The 20167-nt window shown below is 34.2% G+C and overlaps 1 protein-coding gene across 5 annotated transcripts in view; it reads right to left on the bottom strand.

The window, feature by feature from the left end:
- The window catches only part of ERICH1 (glutamate rich 1), an 89522-nt gene that overhangs the window by 7459 nt on the left and 61896 nt on the right, over nucleotides 1-20167 (bottom strand). For all 5 annotated transcript variants that reach the window (XM_027840248.1, XM_027840250.1, XM_027840252.1 and 2 more), the window contains 2 exons: nucleotides 7705-8079; nucleotides 1409-1603 (listed from right to left, as the gene is read on the bottom strand). In XM_027840248.1, the coding sequence (XP_027696049.1) occupies nucleotides 1409-1603; nucleotides 7705-8079 (570 nt within the window). The remainder of the gene's footprint in view (nucleotides 1-1408; nucleotides 1604-7704; nucleotides 8080-20167) is intronic.

Raw genomic sequence — 20167 nt, 5'->3', positions numbered from 1 at the left:
ACCATATGTCAAACTCTGGCTCAATTAATATTCTCTCCATAAAGTCATCCCTGATCAGTCCAAACCAGTGATCTCTCAATTCCATAAATACATAACACATATTACTTGTACCATTCATTTGATACTAAATTACATAGAAGCTTATGACATCACTTGAATTGTTATATTATCATTTATGTCTAGCATTAGTAGTTCTAAAAATATTTTATTTTTATTTTCAGTTCCAAGTTCTCTACTTCCCTTCACCCTTCCACTATCCATTGAGGTTAAAAAGAAATGATACTCATTATACATATGAAGTTATATAGAACATATTTCAATGTTAGCCATGTTCCCTCCCCCCCCAAAAAAAGAAAAAAGAAAAAAGAAAAAAGAAAAAAGCAAGGAAAATCAAGAAAAGAAATAAAAATGTTTCAATCTGCACTCAGACTATCAGCTTTCTTTCTGGAGGTGGATAGCAGTTTTCATTGTGAGTCCTTTGGAGTTGTGGTGGATCACTGCATTGATCAGAATTATCAAGTCTTTCGTAGTTGATTATCTTTCAACATTGCTGCTACCGTGTAGATTGTTCTCCTGGTTCTGCTTGCCTCACTTTGCATCAGTTCATGTAAATCTTCCCAGGTTTTTCTATCTCCATCATTTTTTACAGCACAATAGTATTCTACCATATTCATATACCATAACTTATTCAGCCATTCCCTAATTGTTGGGCATCCTCTCAATTTCCAACTCTTTGCCTCTGCAAAAAGATCTAGCTTTAGTATTTGGCTCTCTCCAACTAGACTTTATACTTTTTTTTTTGTGAGGCAATTGGGATTAAGTGACTTGCCCAGACTCACACAGCTAGGAAGTATTATGTATCTGAGGTTGGATTTGTACTCAAGTCCTCCTGACTCTAGGACCAGTACTCTATCCACTGTGCCACCTAGCTGCCCTAGACTTTATACTTCTTGAGGGCAGAATCTATGGTGCAAACTTCTTTGCATCATCCTTTAGGTTTACCATAATGCTGATATAGTTGGTACTTAATATCTGAATGAAAGTTAAATAGTGATTACCTTAATTTTCCCTTTTTGGCTTCTAGAATTGAAGGGTGCAGAAAATCTGCTAATTATTCCAACAGAGAAGATAAAGGAAGAGAAGAGGAAGAGATAAGTTTTCCTACTCCAGATAAAACTATAGAAGACTTCCCTTTGGGATTTATAACAACCACAGGATGGAAAATTGGAGTGGTTGTATATTATCCCATAAACAAATCAAAGAAGCAATGAAAATGTTTTTCCTTGGGACTATGTTATTCAACCAAACCTCAAGTATAACCTGATTCATTATTATTTTCTTAAGTTTTTTTTTGAGGCAAACCTTGAGAAAAACATAAACACTCTGATTAATAAATTTCAGTACATACCAGGAGGCATCATGCATTGTTCTTGGAACTGTTCCAAAGCACTCTTCAATCTTTCGGTATCTTGCAAAAGTACCAGAGTTTTCATCTGGTCCAAAAGTATAATATCTGAGGAAGCTATGTGATGAAATTCAAGATGTTTAAAAATCTCCTGGATAGTTTCCAAACAGACAGTTGAATCAGAAGATTTAAAATTACCTAAAGAAAACAAGGCAGGACCACTTAGAATTCTATTTAATGATAATGTAGTTTTTGTGATGTTTTTAACCTATGATAATTTTATATCACTCAAGAAGAACTTTATACGGAAATACTGTTGGTCAATGTTACAAAAGGAATGGTCATAATACTATCTGATATTTATGTATAATTTTATAGTGGTACTTTTATGTGTATCATTTCATTTGATTTTCATAATAATTCTCTAAAATGGACAGAGCAAAGTCAGCACCTGGAATCCAGGGCTTGATCCAAAATCTATTGACCATACCACATTGCCTCCCTGAAGTACAGTACTCCCATCAATGATTTGAAGGGCAGGGTATGCATGCATGCATGCATGCATTCATGCATGCACACATTTATTTACACTATAAATAGGCAACTGAATAAGAACAAAAATCTATATTGACTTTTACTACATAGGCAAGTTTATTATACTGAATGGAGTTATTAATGGGTATATGCAAGTGTCTTCCCAACTGTAGTACATTGTATTTGAAAAACATGAGCAAAGCTAGGGAGAAATGAGAGATAAATCAAAGATAAAAGGCATTTCCATGTTTGTGAAATGTGTCAAAAACAAAGAACAAGTTAGTAGACTCAAAAAACAAAGCAACAACTGCTGACAGTGGAGCTACTGTAAAATTTTTTGTATGCTTTTAATTGTAAATGATTTAAAAGTGGTTCCATCACAAATGATTATTTTTAAAAAATCAGGACTCAAAAGAAAAAAAAATTACATAAGTAGAATTCAACCTCACTTTATATAAAATAAAGATTGGTTCAAAAAATAAAATAATCACTGAGATTTTTGTACTGGCTTTTAAAATGTAGCATTCCAGGATCTATGCAACTGAAAAACTAGCTGTATAAAGGAAAGGTGGAACAAGACTCTTTTGAGTACAGTCAAACAAGCTATGAATTCACCTAACTACACTATCATCTAACCCTCATTTTTCCATCTTGTCCACAAAACTTTTATGACTTTTCATATCAAATACTTGAATGAAATCAAGATGTACTATCTATGGGATTCCTCTGATTTGCTAGTAACTAATCCTAACTAGAAAGGAAATTAGGTTAATTGTTCCTTGTGAATTTATATGGATTGGCCTAGATTTCTGTTAAGATCCTTTTCTGCTCTAGACCTATAATCTTATGAAGAAGTGAGTCAAGATGGCCGAGACGGGAGGAAGGAAGGCCAGGAAATTCAGGTGAGAGCTCAGAATTGGCTATGTATGCATTTCAGAGCTAACTACACAAAACTGATAATTGAAGCCACAATAGTGAATGAGATTGGAGGGGAAAACACACACACACACACAGAGGAAGAGAGGAGAGGGCCCAGGACATAGCTTTTGGGGGGCCCAATCTTAAGAACAAGAAGAAGAAGATGAATCAGTGAAGGAATTTAAGCAGCGCTTAGATAGGAGAAACAAGAGAGAGCAAGTCATGGAAACTGAGAAAGGAGTCTATTAAGAGGGAGTAAGCAGTAGATGGTAGCAAATGCTACAGAAAGATGAGGGAGGGAAAGCACTGAGAAAAGGCTTTAAGATTTAGTAAGGAAAAGTTATTTGCTAAATCCAATGCTCAAGAGACCTGAATATGTTTGTTGTCAGAGAGTAGGAAAGGAAATGGAGGTTATAAATAGTTACAACAATAGCTGTCTTTCCACAGAATAAGAAGAATATCCTTTTTTATGCAAACAACATATTCTATACCTTGTACATCTAAATACTGCACTCCTAGGTAATCACTAGGCAGGTAACTTGCTTCAGTGGTAATCCATATAATGATCCTTGGGACATTCAATCTTCATTTTATCCTATAAATCCACAATAACTCCCATCTGTCACTGGTCACCACATAATCCTAAAATGATTCCCTAGTTTCTTGGATTTCCTCACTCCTGATTTGATTAGATAAGAAAAGTCTGTTATCAGGGTTGTCTTTAATTACTAACATGGAAGCATCTGTAGTACATCTCATCATCCTATAAGATCCCATCAGCCTTGGTACTCCACCTAATCACTACCCTCTGTTACTGGAGACATGAACTCCAAAACCTCTATTTAAGTAGGTAACTAACTCAAACATCTCATTTCTCACTTGGCTGCACTACTCTGGGATAACTCTGAGATATCTCTGACTTCACTATGTCCCTGTATTAGGGGGTACCTTTCCCCTACCCTGCTTTCAGCTTCATTTTGTGTGTTCTCATCCATCCCCTATTAGATTGTAAACCCTTTGAGGGCTGGAACTGTCATACCTTCTTTGTATCCCCATAACTTAGCACAGTAGGTGCTTAATAGTGGGTGGCTTAGTAGTAGGTGTTTAATAAATGTTTATTGACTAACTGTCTAAGTTGACTAGGAAGGGTATCACCTGGAATAGTGAATGTAGGAATACATGAGAAACCATGATCCTATGCTGGTGAGATTATTTCATAGTTGGCACACTACTAAGTCAAAGTCTGTCTCCAGGGAGACACTTTAGAAGGGACAGTCGTGTCCATTTCCTGGATCCTAGAAATAGACCTCCTTTTAGATGCAAAGGACAGTATAGTTGGCATCACCCAGTTTCTTTATCACATCACAAGAATTTTCCCTATGAAGTACTGAGCTGTACATAATCTTGTATTCTGGTTTATGATTTCTTGATGCTTGTCCTAGTTCTTCTATTCCCTGTCCTATCTATCTTGATCTGGTTCTCTGGGCATGATTCAGTGTTTACTTTGGTCAATTAGTCTCTACTCCTGTTTGGTCCCTCATCTTTGGAATTTCTTGAATATCAGTCACTGGGTATCTTTTCACTAATGGTCCAGTTGAGCACTTGCTATACCTTCTGGCCATTAAATCTTCTTCTCCAATCAAAAATAAGAGAGTATTTGACAAAAAATCCCTTCCAACTCAATGAGTCTGTGGTAGAGGGGGTAAATTTATTCTGTGTTGTTTCAGAAGATAGAAGTTAAAGGGAGATAAATTTTTATCATGGTTTAAGGAACAGTGTTCTAACAATTAAGGTATCCAAAAATGGTTTCTGCCAGGTAATCAATGATTGCCAAAGTAACACTTAAATTCACTGTACTAAAGCATTTAATGGTATTCTAAGTTGCCTTTATTTAAAAAAAAAAAAGTTTTTGCTGAATTCATTGAGAACTAGAGAATTTTTTTTTGCAATATGAAGTTACACTATATCTAATTTATAAGTTTTTATTTTCATATACTTAGAGTTTTTAAAGCAAGTTAAATTTTAAAAAACAATAATTGATACACTATATACTATAGTTTGTTGAGGGAGACAACAACAAAAAAATGTATCTGTGAAATGTGTTGGTGTTAAGGGGAGGGAGACTTATGCCTATGGAAACTGAACTATCACCAGTAACTATAGAATCTGAGAAATATGTATGTATATCATTTCTCAACAGAGTCAGAACTAGTCACCTAAGAAGAGATGAAGTTCCCTCTATTCCAGGTTGCTGCCTCAAAAAGGAGCTTGGCTATTCCCAGGCATATGATTGCAGCCATTAGCTGAGAAAAAGATGTAGAACTTCAGGCACACGTGCCTTTTAGAACTGGCATGTGGTGGAAAGTTAGTTTTCAAGCACATATCTGGACCACCATGGACTAGCCATATCCCACTGCTGAGATATTCTCCTTTTTTTGGTGGTTTGCCAAGGAAATGCAACCATTTTAGACAACTGCATCTCACTAGGAAATGAGGAGAAAGTATGCAGCTGCTAGAAATGTGGAGGAGTGACAAGGCAAGGCCATTTTATTTCTAAGCTTATTTTAAGATTTTTTTTATAGCTCAATCTAACAAATATTCTCTTATCAATTCTTGTAACATTTCTGGGAAGAACTGGAAAGAGGGCAGTAGTGAAGCAGTTACCTTCATTTACAGTGAAAGAATGTTGGCTTTGGAGCCTTAGGTTTGAATGCCAGCTCTGTGCTATCTGTGTTAGCTCAAGTGTGACACTTGACCTTTCTTGGCCTCAAGTTTCCTCATCATCTGATGTCTATCATAAGCTTCTATATAGTTAGTACATGTTGTGATAGCATAAAGCCACTATAGGATGGGGAAGCTAAATTAATTTTTAAATGAAGAAAATACTAAAAGAAAATTCAGAAAAATCTCCCAGTGTAACTTGAGTATTCTACCACACAGTTTGTCTATAATATACTTAGAGAATGAGGGTGTCTTTCTAATTCAACCTTGTTACCAGTCCAGCAAGCATTTCTACATCTCTGACTATCCAAATCTTGATTCAATACTTCCACTTCTGGGGTGCACATGATGAAGTGAATTCCTCCATCTTCCTTCTACTTCATCTGTTATGCCTACTTCCTCCTTTGTGTAATCTACTACAGTGACAATATCCCTTCCATTTTTGTTGTTGATCTTCACCAGATGTTCTTCATGTATGTCTTCTTAATATATAGTGTCACCAATACTTCCTCCTCACCCACTTAACTTATTCTGTTCCTTCTGAATAAGACTTATTTTTCCAAAGACTTCATAACAGAACACACTGCTTTAAGAACAGACCAACTCAGACCATAAGCAGAAGACATATTACAGAGTTACTAACTATGGGAAAACATTCTGTCTACCCAGGAGCAAGTAATGGTTAAAAAAAGATAAGGTCTATTACTACCTCACCAGCTAACCAACAGTTTCGACACTCCACACCAAAGACAGTACAGTAAGATCCTAGAAAGTTATCTTTGCTACTCTGTGTTGTTATTCTAAGAAATATATTCCTTAAAGTTGTAGTTTTGACTTCTGTTTTGCTTAGCTATCCACATTTATGCATGTATATGAATCTCATATTCTCTATTCACTTCCCTTCTTTGAGTGTATTCTTTGGTTATGTCTTTAGAAGTTGATTTAACAATGACAAATTTTGAGTACCTTTCGAAAAATAGTTATCTGATTGAGTAATTACTCATTTTTAACGAATAATTATTTGCATATTTGTCTCTCAGTTTATTTCCCAGATGTGATCATTTACATTTTAATTTTGCTCAATTAATAAATTTAGACTCCTATTTTCAATGAAGGACACATGTGAATTGTTGGGAAAAATATGCCAAGTCATACTAGTGCCAAAGACAAAAAAATTCAGTTTGTCAATCAACCTTAGGCATTATTCTCAGTTTTGTGAGATATACAAGCTTGATAAACATGCCTTCTATGCCTTTATTCAAGATAATGATAAAAATACTGAATTGGGATGAGTCATAGGGTACTCCCTCCAGAATAACAATTATTCATTGATAAACACTGAGTACAGTTGTTTAAATAGTTAAATCCATCTAAAGACTATCATTTAGTCTCCGAATTTCCATTTTGTCCACAATGATATCACGAGAGACTGACAAGACTGATCCTGGTCAACATATACCATATGAATAGCATACCCGCAGTCTCATAACTATCAAAAAAAGAAATGCAATTAATCTGGCATATCTTTCTCTCTAGTAAACCCATATTGGCTCTTACTGATCACCTTTTTTTTTTAAATCAGCAAGGTCAGGGATTTAAAAACCTACACAAATGTAAGGCATTATCATTAGTATTAATAAATAGAAATAATTTCACTATCATATATTAGACACTCCTATAAGCAAGTGTTCAATAAAGGCATGCTAAAAATTATTAAGTTAGTAGAGAAGAGAAAGGAACAAACTATTAATACTTTTACTTATAATGAACTTAGGAAAATAAAGTTGTAAAATTTTCCAAATTTTCTTATCTGTATTTATTTTACATAGAAGCATAGTTAATGCTGACTACCTATCTTAAAATGGAACTATTAATTTGTTTTGTACACATCATCCTTCTTAAGAACTTTGCTGAGGCTGACTGCAATTAGGTATACCATTAGGTGTATCTTCAGCCAGCAGCCAAGGTACAGATATATTTATTTGGAAAAATTAAAACATCCTAAATTTGTCTCTGTACTATTTATTTATTTTGAATATTGTATGGAGAAACATATGAATGACTGCCTATTTTCCAAATTCGAAACTAGTATCATTATTCTAAAGATGAAATAGGAAAGAACATACTGTCAGAGAAATAAATTTCTTGTGTTGCCTGCAAGAAGTCTAGGATGCCATCTGCCTTTTCATTGGTGTCTTTAGAATCTTCTCCTTCACTGCTGCTCTCAGGCTGGTATGTAAAACTAATGCCAGTGGCTTTTGTTAGTAGGCCAGCTGCTCTCTTCCTTTCCTTTTGCTGTTTCTTTTTCAGTTTCCTTTTTTTATTTTTGCTTATTTGTGGACCATCTGTATGCTGTGGCTGTAATTTTTCTTGTAAATGACTCTCATTCTTCTCAAATTTTGTTTGTTCTACATGGACATTATAGGGATTTTGCAAAGTATTCTTTGGTTTCTGTTTTCTTCTTCTTCTTCTTCTCTTTGGTGTCTCTTGAGGATTCTCTTCTGTAAAAGCATTAAAATGAAACAGTAATCAGTATAACAAGATTGTAGCAAACATCTTGGTCCACATTAATTTAAATAATCTAATCTGGTTTCATATCCAATACTTGGAGGTAGTATAGTATAATGGATAAACATCCTAAGAGTCAGCCTAAGACAACCTAAGAAGACCTGGGTTCAAATTTTTCTTCTGACTCAAACTAGCTGTATAATTCTTTTTTTTTTTTCCCCAGCCAAGGCAAGGTACTCTTTAGTCTAGGAGTTCCAAGGAAGAGCCTTGTTGTTGTTGTGGCAAAGTGGATAGAGTGTCAAGCCTGAACTCAGGAAGACTAATCTTCCTGAGTTCAAATCTGGCCTAAGACACTTACTAGCTGTGTAACCCTGGGCAAATCACTTTGCCCTGTTTGCCTTTGTTTCCTCATCTACAAAATGATCTGGAGAAGGTAATGGCAAATCACTCCAATATCTTTGCCAAGAAAACCCCAAAATGGTGTTACAAAGAGTTAGATATGATTAAAACGAAACAACAAATGATGCTACACATAAGTGAGTGCCTCAATGAATACTTGATCTTATTATGGGCAATACTCTCTCTACCAATGAAGATGTTTACCCAGCCATGCCTTCTAAACTTATATTATTCTTATCCATGTTGTCTCATAAATTCTCCATAGCTTATCTACCTAATACGCAGGAGGTACCTTACTGTCATTCTTTGAACATTTTGTGGACCTGAATGCTGCATAAAAATTCCATGTGTTATCCTCTTAACTACATGATAAGGCTTTCTTTTGCTGGTCATACATAACTTAAGTGTCCTTTTTTCCCCCCCACATTAGTCATATTGTAAAGAAGAATCAGAACCAATGAGAAGAACCACGAGAAAGAAGAAACAAAACAAAACAACAAAAAAAGATCGCAAATAGTATGCTTCCATCTACATTCATACTCCAAAGTTTTTTCTCTGGATGTGGATAGCATTTTCCATCATGAGTCCTTTGGAGTTGTCTTATATCCTTGCATTGCTGAGAAGAGTTAAGTTTATCAAAGTTATTGCATAATGTGGCTGTTACTGTTTATAATGTTCTACTGGTTCTGCTAACTTCACTAAGCATCAGTTCATATAAGTCTTTTCAGGTTTTTCTGAAGTCTGCCTGCTCATCATTTCTTATAGCACAATAGTATTCCATTACATTCATATACCACAACTTGTTCTAGCTGTATGATTCTTAATTCTAGTACCTTCCCTTTTAAAATTATTTCCTATTTATCCTATTTATAGCCTATTTGTTTGCTTGTTATCTCCAGCATTAGATCATGAGTTTCTTGAGGGAAGGAGATGTTTTTTGCTTCTTTTTGTATTGCACTTAGCACAGATACTGGTACATAGGAGTTGCTTAATATATGTTTATTGACTGACTCTGGGCAAGTCACAATTAGTGTTCCAGACAACTCCCTAAGACTCTTAAGTTGTAGAACAAGGACCAATCTGCATTAATAGAGGGAATTTCCTCATTTGTTGCTCCCTATACCAATTAAATTACAGGTTTGACCATGAATAACAACAAATCAAATAACAAACTATAGATAGAAAATAACAAAAAGGCTTAAAATACTGGAGGAAAAAAAGCATTTCATCAGTACTGTGTTAAATGGAAGTTCTCACTTTCTCTAGCTTTGCCTGCCCTTTGTATCAATCATCTTCTTTTTTGGTCCAAACTATTCCCCAAAGGGCCATTTCATAAAATTACCTTGTAGTACATAATTTGTTTCAAAATAAGCATTTTATGTATTTGATTCATTGTTGGGTTTTCAATATTACACTCTCAAATGCTGTTCGAACTCAGGGATTCTCAAAGTCTAGCTTAGAATTTACTGATGGTGGATAAGAGTCTCTCTAGGGGGTTCATGGACTAATCTCTTAAAGTAGTAATGCTATAAACATGATGGTGTCTATGCTTTTTTCTAGCATAAGTGACTTACTTTAGGATAATTAGCTTGATAAAGAACAACCAAAAATATCACATACTAGACAACTATCTTACTGGCAACTATTTAAAAGTAGGGCCACTGATCTTGCATTTTGGCACTAAATAAGCTCAAATGGATCTCATTACTATGGGAATTCCAATGCTGCAGGCAACTTGTCTATGCTTGCCCAGCCTGTGAGGCACTTTTCCACATGTTTCTCTGAGTTTTCAACAGATAATTCATCCAATGTGATGAGTTCCCTCCCTCATTTCTCTTGGCATCATAAAGATATCAATGCAATTAATTAGCTATCCTTCAGTCTCACCCTGTGACAAGCCCACCTTTTTGTCTCAAACATTTCACTGATGACATCTTTTACTATTCTGCTTCTCCTTTGTAATCCCTGGTTTGTAATATGATGCAGTTTATACATGTCTACCTTCACTTCTCCATTGCAGGGTGGATAGTAATGAATTTCAGTTCCTTAAGGATTGTACTATTTCATAACTTGTAGTCATATAATCACACCAGAAGAATTATGGCATTAAAAAAATGTTCCTTTTGCTTCATGGAAAAGCCAGAGGCCTTAAATGAACTTTATACTTTCTACAAATTATTTTTTTTTCAATTTTTACAAACTATTCAATTCTGGATCGTACTCATTGATCACTTTTAGTATCTGTCCAAGATATGGTTGTCCATCTAAACAGATACTGTAATCTGAAAAAAAAAAGACTTTTTTAAAAAATCTACTTGGTTATAGAATCCTAAAAGAAAGGCTACAAGTTTATGACATAGGGAGACTAATTGAAGGAAATAAGAGGCTTAGCTTGGAGAAGAGTTACATTATAGCTTTATTTAATTTAACATAATATTTGTAAAGTGCTTAGCACTTAGTAGGTTAGTAGGTGCTATATAAATGTTTACTATCATTATTATTATTAGTGTTATAGTCTTTAATTATTTGAAAGACTATGACATGGAAAAAAGACTTGTCCTGTTTGGACTCTGAGGGAAGAACTAGGAGCAGTTAGTGGAATTTGTAGAGACAAATTTTGGCTTGCTATCCAGAAAAACTTCCTAACTATCCCAAGAAGGAATGGGCTGACCATTTGTTGGCTATGCCATAGTGGGAATTCTTTACTGGTTATGGACTGGATTATATAGTTACCAAGTTCCCTTCAAACCTTAAATTTCTATTATTCTGTGATACTCAGAGACTAGAACTGAAAAAAAGAAAAAGATTGGGCTGGACTGCATTGCAGAAACTGTACAGCACTTTCAACAATTATGAACAATTTTGACATAACACCCTACATTTTTTGCACCAGTCTTTTGATGATGCTAATATGATTGCAAAACAGAATGCTATCATCTCTGAATCAAATTTGTGTGAGACACAAAGAGCTATGGAGATATGCATGCTAGAAATAAATAGACTGCAATATTATTTTCAATGATAGTTTATGTGTAAGAAATGGCTTAAAGGATATCATCTAGGAAATGTATGATTGGGAAATGAGGTAGACTGGTCATATGGGAAAATCAAGGTAGACAAATGGACAGCATCAATACTAAAAGTATGAGTATCCATAGCATACTAAAAGACTTAGTGAACCGATCTTCAGTGGATTAGATATGTTGTACAAACTTTGATAAAAAACATATATGGGAATTAAACAGGAGGGGAAGGTATGAGTGCACTGTATTCTGCACCAGAGATAGAATTTATATTAATGGATCAAAAATTTACTGACAATGAAATACAGTGAAAAATAAACTTTTAAGAGAAAAAAAGGCAAGGATTAGATTAACTGTAAGAAGGACTGAAATACTCTTCCAAACTTGTCATTCTCTAACTAAGTTTAGGTGTGGGGCTATCAACTCTTCAGCTTCAGGTAAATTCTATTATAAACTGCAAAGGTCATATTTTCTATAATTACTCAGAACTCTTTTTAGTCAGATATTTCAATTTCTCTTTACTGATATTTTCATTACATTGTTCAGATTTTTATCAACCTAAAATATATATACTAAATAATGATAATCACTGAAATTGGGGTAGTACCAAATAGGTAGTTCACTTCCACTCAGTTAAACTTAGAAACTTAGAAAGGGTTGGTTGTGCACATTTGTACAATGACGATATTTTTTTTTTAAAATTAGTATTTAAGCTAATATTTATTTTTTCCTGTTATTTTTAAAAATTTTATTTTTTCTCAATTACATGTAATTTTTTTGGGGGGCGAGGCAATTGGAATTAAGTGACTTGCCCAGGGTCACAGAGCTAGTAAGTGTCCAGTGTCTGGTCTGAGACTGAATTTGAACTCAGGCCCTCCTGACTTCAGGACTGGTGCTCTATCTACCACACCACCTAGCTGCCTCAATGTAAATTTTTTTTAATATTCTTTTTAAAAATTGTTGAGTTTCAAATTCTCTCCCTCCCTTCACAACTCCTTGAGAAAGCAAACAATTGGATATAAATTATACATGTGCAGTCATGCAAAATATTTCCATATTAGCCATATTATAAAAGAAAATGCAGAGGGGAAAAATGAAGAAAGCTTAAAAACTATGTTTCAATTTTCATTCAGACTCCATCAGTTCTTTCCTTGTAAATGGATGGCATTTTTCATCCTAAGTTCTTGGGAATTGTCTTGCATCACTGTATTGCTGAGAATAGCTAAGTCATTCACAGTTGATCATCCTACAATATTTCTGTTAGTGTGTACAATGTTCTCCTGGTTCTGCTCACTCCACTTCACATAAGTTTGTGTAAGTCTTTCCAGGTTTTTCTGACAGCATCTTAGAGCTCATCATTTCTTACAGCACAATAATATTCCATCAATAGCACAATAAAATTCCATCAGGACCATATACTACAACTTGTTCAGCCACTCCCCAATTGATGGGCATCCCTTCAATTTCTAATTCTTTGCCATCACAAAAAAAGTTGCTATAAATATTAGGTCCTTCTCCCTTTTCTTTGATTTCTTTGGGATACAATCCTAATAGTGGTATTGCTGGGTCAAAGGGTATACACAGTTTTATACTTTGGGAATAGTTCCAAATTGTTCTCCAGAATGGTTGGATCAGTTCAAAACCCCACCAACAGTGCATTAGTGTCCTTATTTTTCCACATCACCTCTAATATTTGTCATTTTCCTTTTCTATCATATTAGCCAATCTGTCCATTTAAACTTACTGTAAACATTATAAAATATTTAGGAGTCTACCTCCCAAAAGAAACCCAGGAACTCTATGAACACAATTACAAAACACTTTTCACGCAAATAAAATCAGATCTAAATAATTGGAAAAACATCAGTTGCTCATGGGTAGGCCGAGCTAATATAATAAAAATGACAACTCTACCTAAGCTAATTTACTTATTCAGTGCCATACCAATCAAACTACCAAAAAATTATTTTATAGAATTAGGAAAAATAATAACAAGATTCAATTGGAAGAACAAAAGGTCCAGAACATCAAGAGAACTAATGAAAAGAAATGCAGGGGAAGGTGGCCTAGCAATTCCAGATCTTAAATTGTATTATAAAGCAGCAATAATCAAAACTGCTTGTTACTGGCTAAGAAATAGAGTGGTGGATCAGTGGAATAAGTTAAGTATGAAAGACACAGTAGTCAATGACTATAGTAATCTATTATTTGATAAACCCAAAGACCCCAGCTTCTGGGATAAGAACCCACTCTGAAAAAAACTGCTGGGAAAACTGGAAAAGAGTGTGGCAGAAACTAGGCATAGACCAAAATCTCACACCATATACCAAAATAAAGTCAAAGTAGGTACATGATTTAGATGTAAAGGCTGATACTATAAGCAAACTAAGAGAGCAAGGAATAGTTTACCTGTCAGATCTATGGAAAACAGAAGAATTCATGACCAAACAGGAGATAGAGAACATTATGAAAAGCAAAATAGATAATTTTGATTACATTAAATTGAAAAGTTTTTGCACAATCAAAGCCAATGAAACTAAGATTAGAAGGAAGGTAGAAAATTGGGAAAGAATTTCTACAACCAGTCTCTCTGATAAGGGCCTCATTTCTAAAATATATAGAGAATTAAGTCAAATTTATAAGAATACAAGCCATTTCCCCAATTGATAAATGGTCAAAGGATATGAACAGACAGTTCTTAGATGAAGAAATTAAAGCCATCTATAGTCACGTGAAAAAATGCTCTAAATCACTATTGATTAGAGAAATGCAAATCAAAACAACTCTGAGGTACCACATCACACCTATCAGAATGGCCAACGTGACAAAACAGGAAAATGATAAGTGTTGGAGAAGTTGTGGGAAAATTGGAACACTAATGCATTGTTGGTGGAGTTGTGAAATGATCCAACCATTTTGGAGAGCAATTTGGAACGATGCCCAAAGGGCTATAAAAATGTGCATACCCTTTGACCCAGCAATAGCACTTCTAGGGCTATATCCCAAAGTGATCACACAAATGGGAAAAGGACCTACATGTACAAAAATATTCATAGCAGCTTTTTGTGATGGCAAAGAATTGGAAATTGAGAGGATGCTCATCAATTGGGGAATGGCTGAGCAAGTTGTGGTATATGAGTGTGATGGAATACTATCGTGCTGTAAGAAATGAGGAAGAGGCTGACTTCAGAAAAACTTGGAAAGACTTGTATGGTCTGATGCTGAGTGAAGTGAGCAGAACCAAGAGAACGTTGTACACAATAACAGCCACGTCGTGTGATGACTAATATTGATAAACTTAACCCTTTCTGGCAATACAAGGATCTAAGACATCTCCAGAAGCCTTGTGATGGAAAATGCTATCCACACCCAAAGAAAGAACTATGGAAGCCAAATTGTTATTTTTTTTTCTCCTCTGTCGAATTTTGTTTCCTCTTTCTGATGGTTCCTCCTATTGGTTTTAATTTCTACTTACAACATCACTAACGTGAAAATATGTCTAATATGAATGTAAATGTATAGCCTATATCAGACTATGTACCATCTTGGGGAGGGTGGTGGGGAGGAAGGGGGAGAAAAATTTTAAACTCAGAATCATATGAAAGTGATTACTGATAAATCAAAATAAATTAATAAAAAAAGAAAAAAATATTAGCCAATCTGTTATGTAAGAGGTAGTGCCTCAAAGTTGTCTAATTTAAATTTCTCTCATTGACAGTGATTTAGAACATTTTTTCATATGACTGTAGGTTGCTTAACAAACTTTGGTGGCTGTCTCTACTGTAAATACAATACATTTTAATATCACTATCAAAAATAATAAATTCTCAAGAGTTGGAAAAGTGGCCATTTCAAGTTCAACTCTAACTTGAAAACAATGAATCCTCCTGACAATACAACCAATTAGGTAATCTAGCCTTGTGTGGAAGACCAAAGGCATAAGCAAGGGCAGACCCCCGAGCATTTGACATAGTCTAATCTAGTTTTGAGTAGTTCTCTTTGTTAATAGGTTTTTCCTTACATCAATTCCAAATCTGAATCTTTTCTGAATTCCTCCATTGTTCATCCCAAGTTCTTTCTGAGGCCAAATGTACTTTCTCTTTCACATGATAGCCTTTCAAATACTTGGACCTAGCTATCATGTCCCCTTCCTCTAGCTCTTGTGGAGCAGGGACCGTGTCACATCTTAAGCTCAGCATTATCAAAGCTGAACATATCACCCTTTCCCCAAATTGCTCTTATTCCTCATTATGCTGCCTCTATTACCGGCACCACCACTTTCCCAGGTGCCCAGGTTCAAATGTGAAGTGCTATCTTTGCCTTTACTTTCTGTCTGGGTCCTCACACGCACTAAATTCCATAGACTATCACTTCAAAATATCTTTTAGGTTATCCCCCTCTATCCATTCCTACTTCTAGCTGCCAACACATTAACACCATCATTATGTCTCACCTGAACAATTACCTGGCAACTGCTCCTCCTACTACTACTTTTCTTCCTACTCCCTACAATCTGTCCTATATACTACTGCCAGATTAACCTTCCTAAATGCCTTCAATAATTCCCCATCAAATATCAAAGTAACATTCACCTCCTTACCTTGACATTCAAGGCCCTCCACAGCCTATATCTAATCTACTTTTCCAGTCTCATACAACTCTTCTCTAAACTTTAGACTTCTCATCTTTTTTTTCCCTCTTCCCTCTTTATAATACTCTTCATCTGATGGAATCCAACCAATCCTTAGAAGTTCAGTTCAAATACTACTTCCTCCATGATGCCCTTTTGTTATAAAAACTCGCTTTTATATACTATTTTAGTAGTTGACAAAGTGCTTTCTTCAAAACAACCCTGTGAGACGGGTAGTGTAGATATTATTATTGCCATCATAACAGGTGAATAAACGGAGGCTCAGAGAAGTAAAGTGATCAAAATTGAAGTAGAGATAATCATTTAATAAAGAAATAGTTACTAAACATTGATTATGAACATTATATCAGATACTTAAGGGCATACAATGAACCCTGATACTGCAACCCTGGCTACTAGATGGTTAATCTAGTTGAAAATCAATTTTTTGCCTAGCAAGCATTTATGAAGCTCTACTCTGTTCCAGGCATGGAAATTAGAAAGACAAAATAAAAAACGTCCCTCCTCTCAAAGAACTTGATTCTATCACAGGATACAACATGTACATACATAAGTACATAGAAAATATATAAATACAAAATAAATACAAGTAAAAATTTTGGGGGGAGGGGACTTGCAGCTGGGGGATTAGAAAAGGCTTTAGAGGCACTAGATCTGAGCTTTGAAGAAAATATGAGGATGAAAAACAACCTAACAAAGCAAGGTAAGTAAATAAATACCACATGCATATTACAGATAATAAATGACATAGAAATTTAGACATGACTTTTTATTGGATCTTAAAGGATGGCTGGGATTTTAATAAAATAAATACTTTTTATAGAATATTTTCCTTCAATGGGATCACATTGTCTATATTTCATCTTTATGACTATATTTTTCCACTGCTTGCTTAAGAAAAATTTTTATTTAAGAAAGTTTTGTAGCTAGGCTATACATAATTAGTTGTATGTCCATTTAGCTTAAAAGCTGAGACTTAGTGGGTTTTTTTTAAAGAAAACTTCATATCAGCATAAAGAAAAATCTATATAAAAATCTTTCCTATATTTAAGGAAAAGTGGAGTTTACAGATTTATCACAGATTTTTATATTTGACAATTGTCACAGTTTTGGTTGTAGACATTTTGTTTTTACTCTCTCTAGTTCAATCCAATCATTTTAGTAATTATAGTATGCATATGTTCATATTCAAACCACAAGTTACATAATAACACTTTAGTTAAAAAAGATTTTCTCACAGAAATGCTCAGCTTGCACACATAAAAACAGAAGCTAGTCTGTACTACTACATGGCAAGTCAGTTGTCATTTACAAGTAATACCTTTTTTCTTACAGGCTAACCAAGTATATTTTACTTCTCTAAAGACAGTGATCAAAGCATATGCTTTGTACTAAAAGTGAGCAAGTAAATGAGACTGAATGGGATTAAAGAATTTAACCAAATAAGTAAAGCTATATACAGAATGTCGAATAACAATATTTTAGTAAAATAAAGAATATAACTGGGTTTATCATATTGCTATTTTCAAATTTGATTTGTAAGTTGATAATGAAATTTCTGCTTCAAAATGATCTGTCATTCAGATTTCCTATTTATTAACTATTTAAGCATTTCAGATGGCAGGAAGGATACAAAGACATAGCTACTTACCAACATCACATTTTCACCCCTATAATAGAGCACTAAAAAGATGGTCTTAGTGGGTTAAAGATCCTCTAAGTGCTAACTTATTTTTCTGATTTACCAATCTGTTAGAGTGCTCTGGATAGAGAAAAAAAAAAGTAGAAAGATGGGAAGAAGTCCTTGAGAGTGATAATTGAGAAGGGATATTAAGGGAAGGAAGGAGGCAGTGAGGAGTTCTTGTGTATCATATGCTGTTAAATCACTATGACCTGCTCTCCCCACTATTACTTGACATAGTTCTGGAAATGCTATTAATAGCAATAGGGTAAAAGAAGGGAATTAAAGGAATAAAGAGAGGCAAGAAGAAGATAAAACTATTTCTGTTTGCTGATATGACCGTTTACTTGGAAAAGCCCAGGGAATCAGCAAAGATATCAACTGAGACAATTAACAGTTTCAGCAAAGTTGAAGGCTACAAAATAAATTCTCACAAATCAACAGTGTTTCTTTATAATAATAACAAGACACAAGAAGCAATAATAGAAAGGGAAGTACTATTCTAAATAACTATAAAATGCATAAAATATCTGGGCATCAACCTCCCTGAGCACACAAAAGACATATAGATTCAACTACAAAGTGCTCCTTAAAGAATTAAAAAACAACCTAATTAGCTGGAGGAATATTCAGTGCTCATGGAGAAGCCATGCCAATATTAAAAGACAATACTATCAAAATTAATTTATACTTTTAATGCTATACCAACCGAAATTACCAAGAGGTAATTTACAGAGCTTGATAAAATACTAACAAAATTTATGCAGAAAAACAAAAGATCTAGAATTTCAAGGGAAATGATGAAAAACAGTAAAGATGAAGAGAGACCTGCACTTTCAGACCTTGGACTATATTATAAAGCATCAGTAATTAAAAAAAAAATCTGGTGTCTTGTATTGGTAAAAAAAAACAGAGATAATTTGATAGAACAGACTAGACAAGGGAGTTCAGAAAGAACAGAACTCAATAACCCAGTGTTCGACAAAGTGGAAAACATAAGTTACCTAGGGGAAAACTCTCTCACTTGGTAGAGTGAAGTGAGCAATTTACACAATGAGAACAACATTTATACATATACATCTACATCTCCTAATCAATACAATGATAAATGAGTCCAAAAGCATAAAGATGAAACATATCACTTACCTCCTGACAGAGAAAGTATGAACTTAAAATACATACATACATACATATACATACTATATATATATTTATATGGTTGATGTGGGAATTTGTTTCAAACTATGCAGCTATGCAGAGAACTTTATTTTATCTTATTTTTTAATTTGTTCAGGACAGGGAGTAGTGGGACAGATTAATTTAAAAATACTTACTAAGGGATAAAAGTGAAATAAAAATGATCAAATTTTTTAAAAAAAGGGCTAAGGCAGAGCAAGGCAAGTTGAACTAGAAGAACAAGATACATAATTACTTAAATAATGTAAATGAAAGCATTATAAACAGTAAAATTGATTAATTAAAATGACCAATCTCAATCCTGTAGAACTCATGACAAAAACTACTGATGATGACTCTAGTTACATGATAACAGGCTTGTCATTTTGCTCAATACTTTTAGATTGAAGCCGATGGCTTTAGAGGAACTCTTCCTATAACTCAGAAAATGTTTTGAGCTTTTCTATTGCCAACACTGCTGGTGACCCCCCAAATTTGGTACTATTCATTGTATGAACTCATAGATTTATTAAAATGCAACTGGGTTTGTCACTCTTTTAGCCTACTTGATTAATAATTAGGCGTAATTATGATGAATCTGAATTAACATCTCACTATCAGATGCCAGACTGTCTAATTACAATATTGCAGTAGGTTGCTCCTGAGAATAGATTTTTGATGAAACTAATTAATTTTAAGAATGTTTCATTACCTGAAGCACTTTTAAAAAACATTTGCTCTTTGACTCTCCACCACATTTCTTACTTTTCTTACACTTGGGCAACTGAAGTTGTTGCTTACTTCAATACACAACAAATTGTTTCAAGAACATTTAACTATGATAGGTTTCTGCTACCCAAACTATCTTTTTACATACATAATTAGCTGGGTGTTCAGAGATAATTTCTTTTAAGCAAACTCAAAATTTGTTCTTGAACGAATAACATTTTGAAGATTTGTAATTTAACTTATGTATACAAACAATTAAAAAACTCTTTTTAGAAAGTACATACTAGTAACATAAGCATTATCCAAAGATTTTTATCTTTAAAAAATATAAATTGTTATTAATCTCCAACAAATGGATAATACTTCATATACACGTTTGTAGATTAAGTCTGAGAGGCTAGAAACCTTTCAGTGTCTATAAA

The sequence above is a fragment of the Vombatus ursinus genome, unplaced genomic scaffold (assembly GCF_900497805.2).
Source record: "Vombatus ursinus unplaced genomic scaffold, bare-nosed wombat genome assembly UNPS02014841.1, whole genome shotgun sequence".
Classification (NCBI taxonomy): Eukaryota; Metazoa; Chordata; class Mammalia; order Diprotodontia; family Vombatidae; genus Vombatus; species Vombatus ursinus.
The sequence above is the reverse complement of the archived record's forward strand: the minus strand, read 5'-3'. Positions and strand labels throughout refer to the sequence as shown.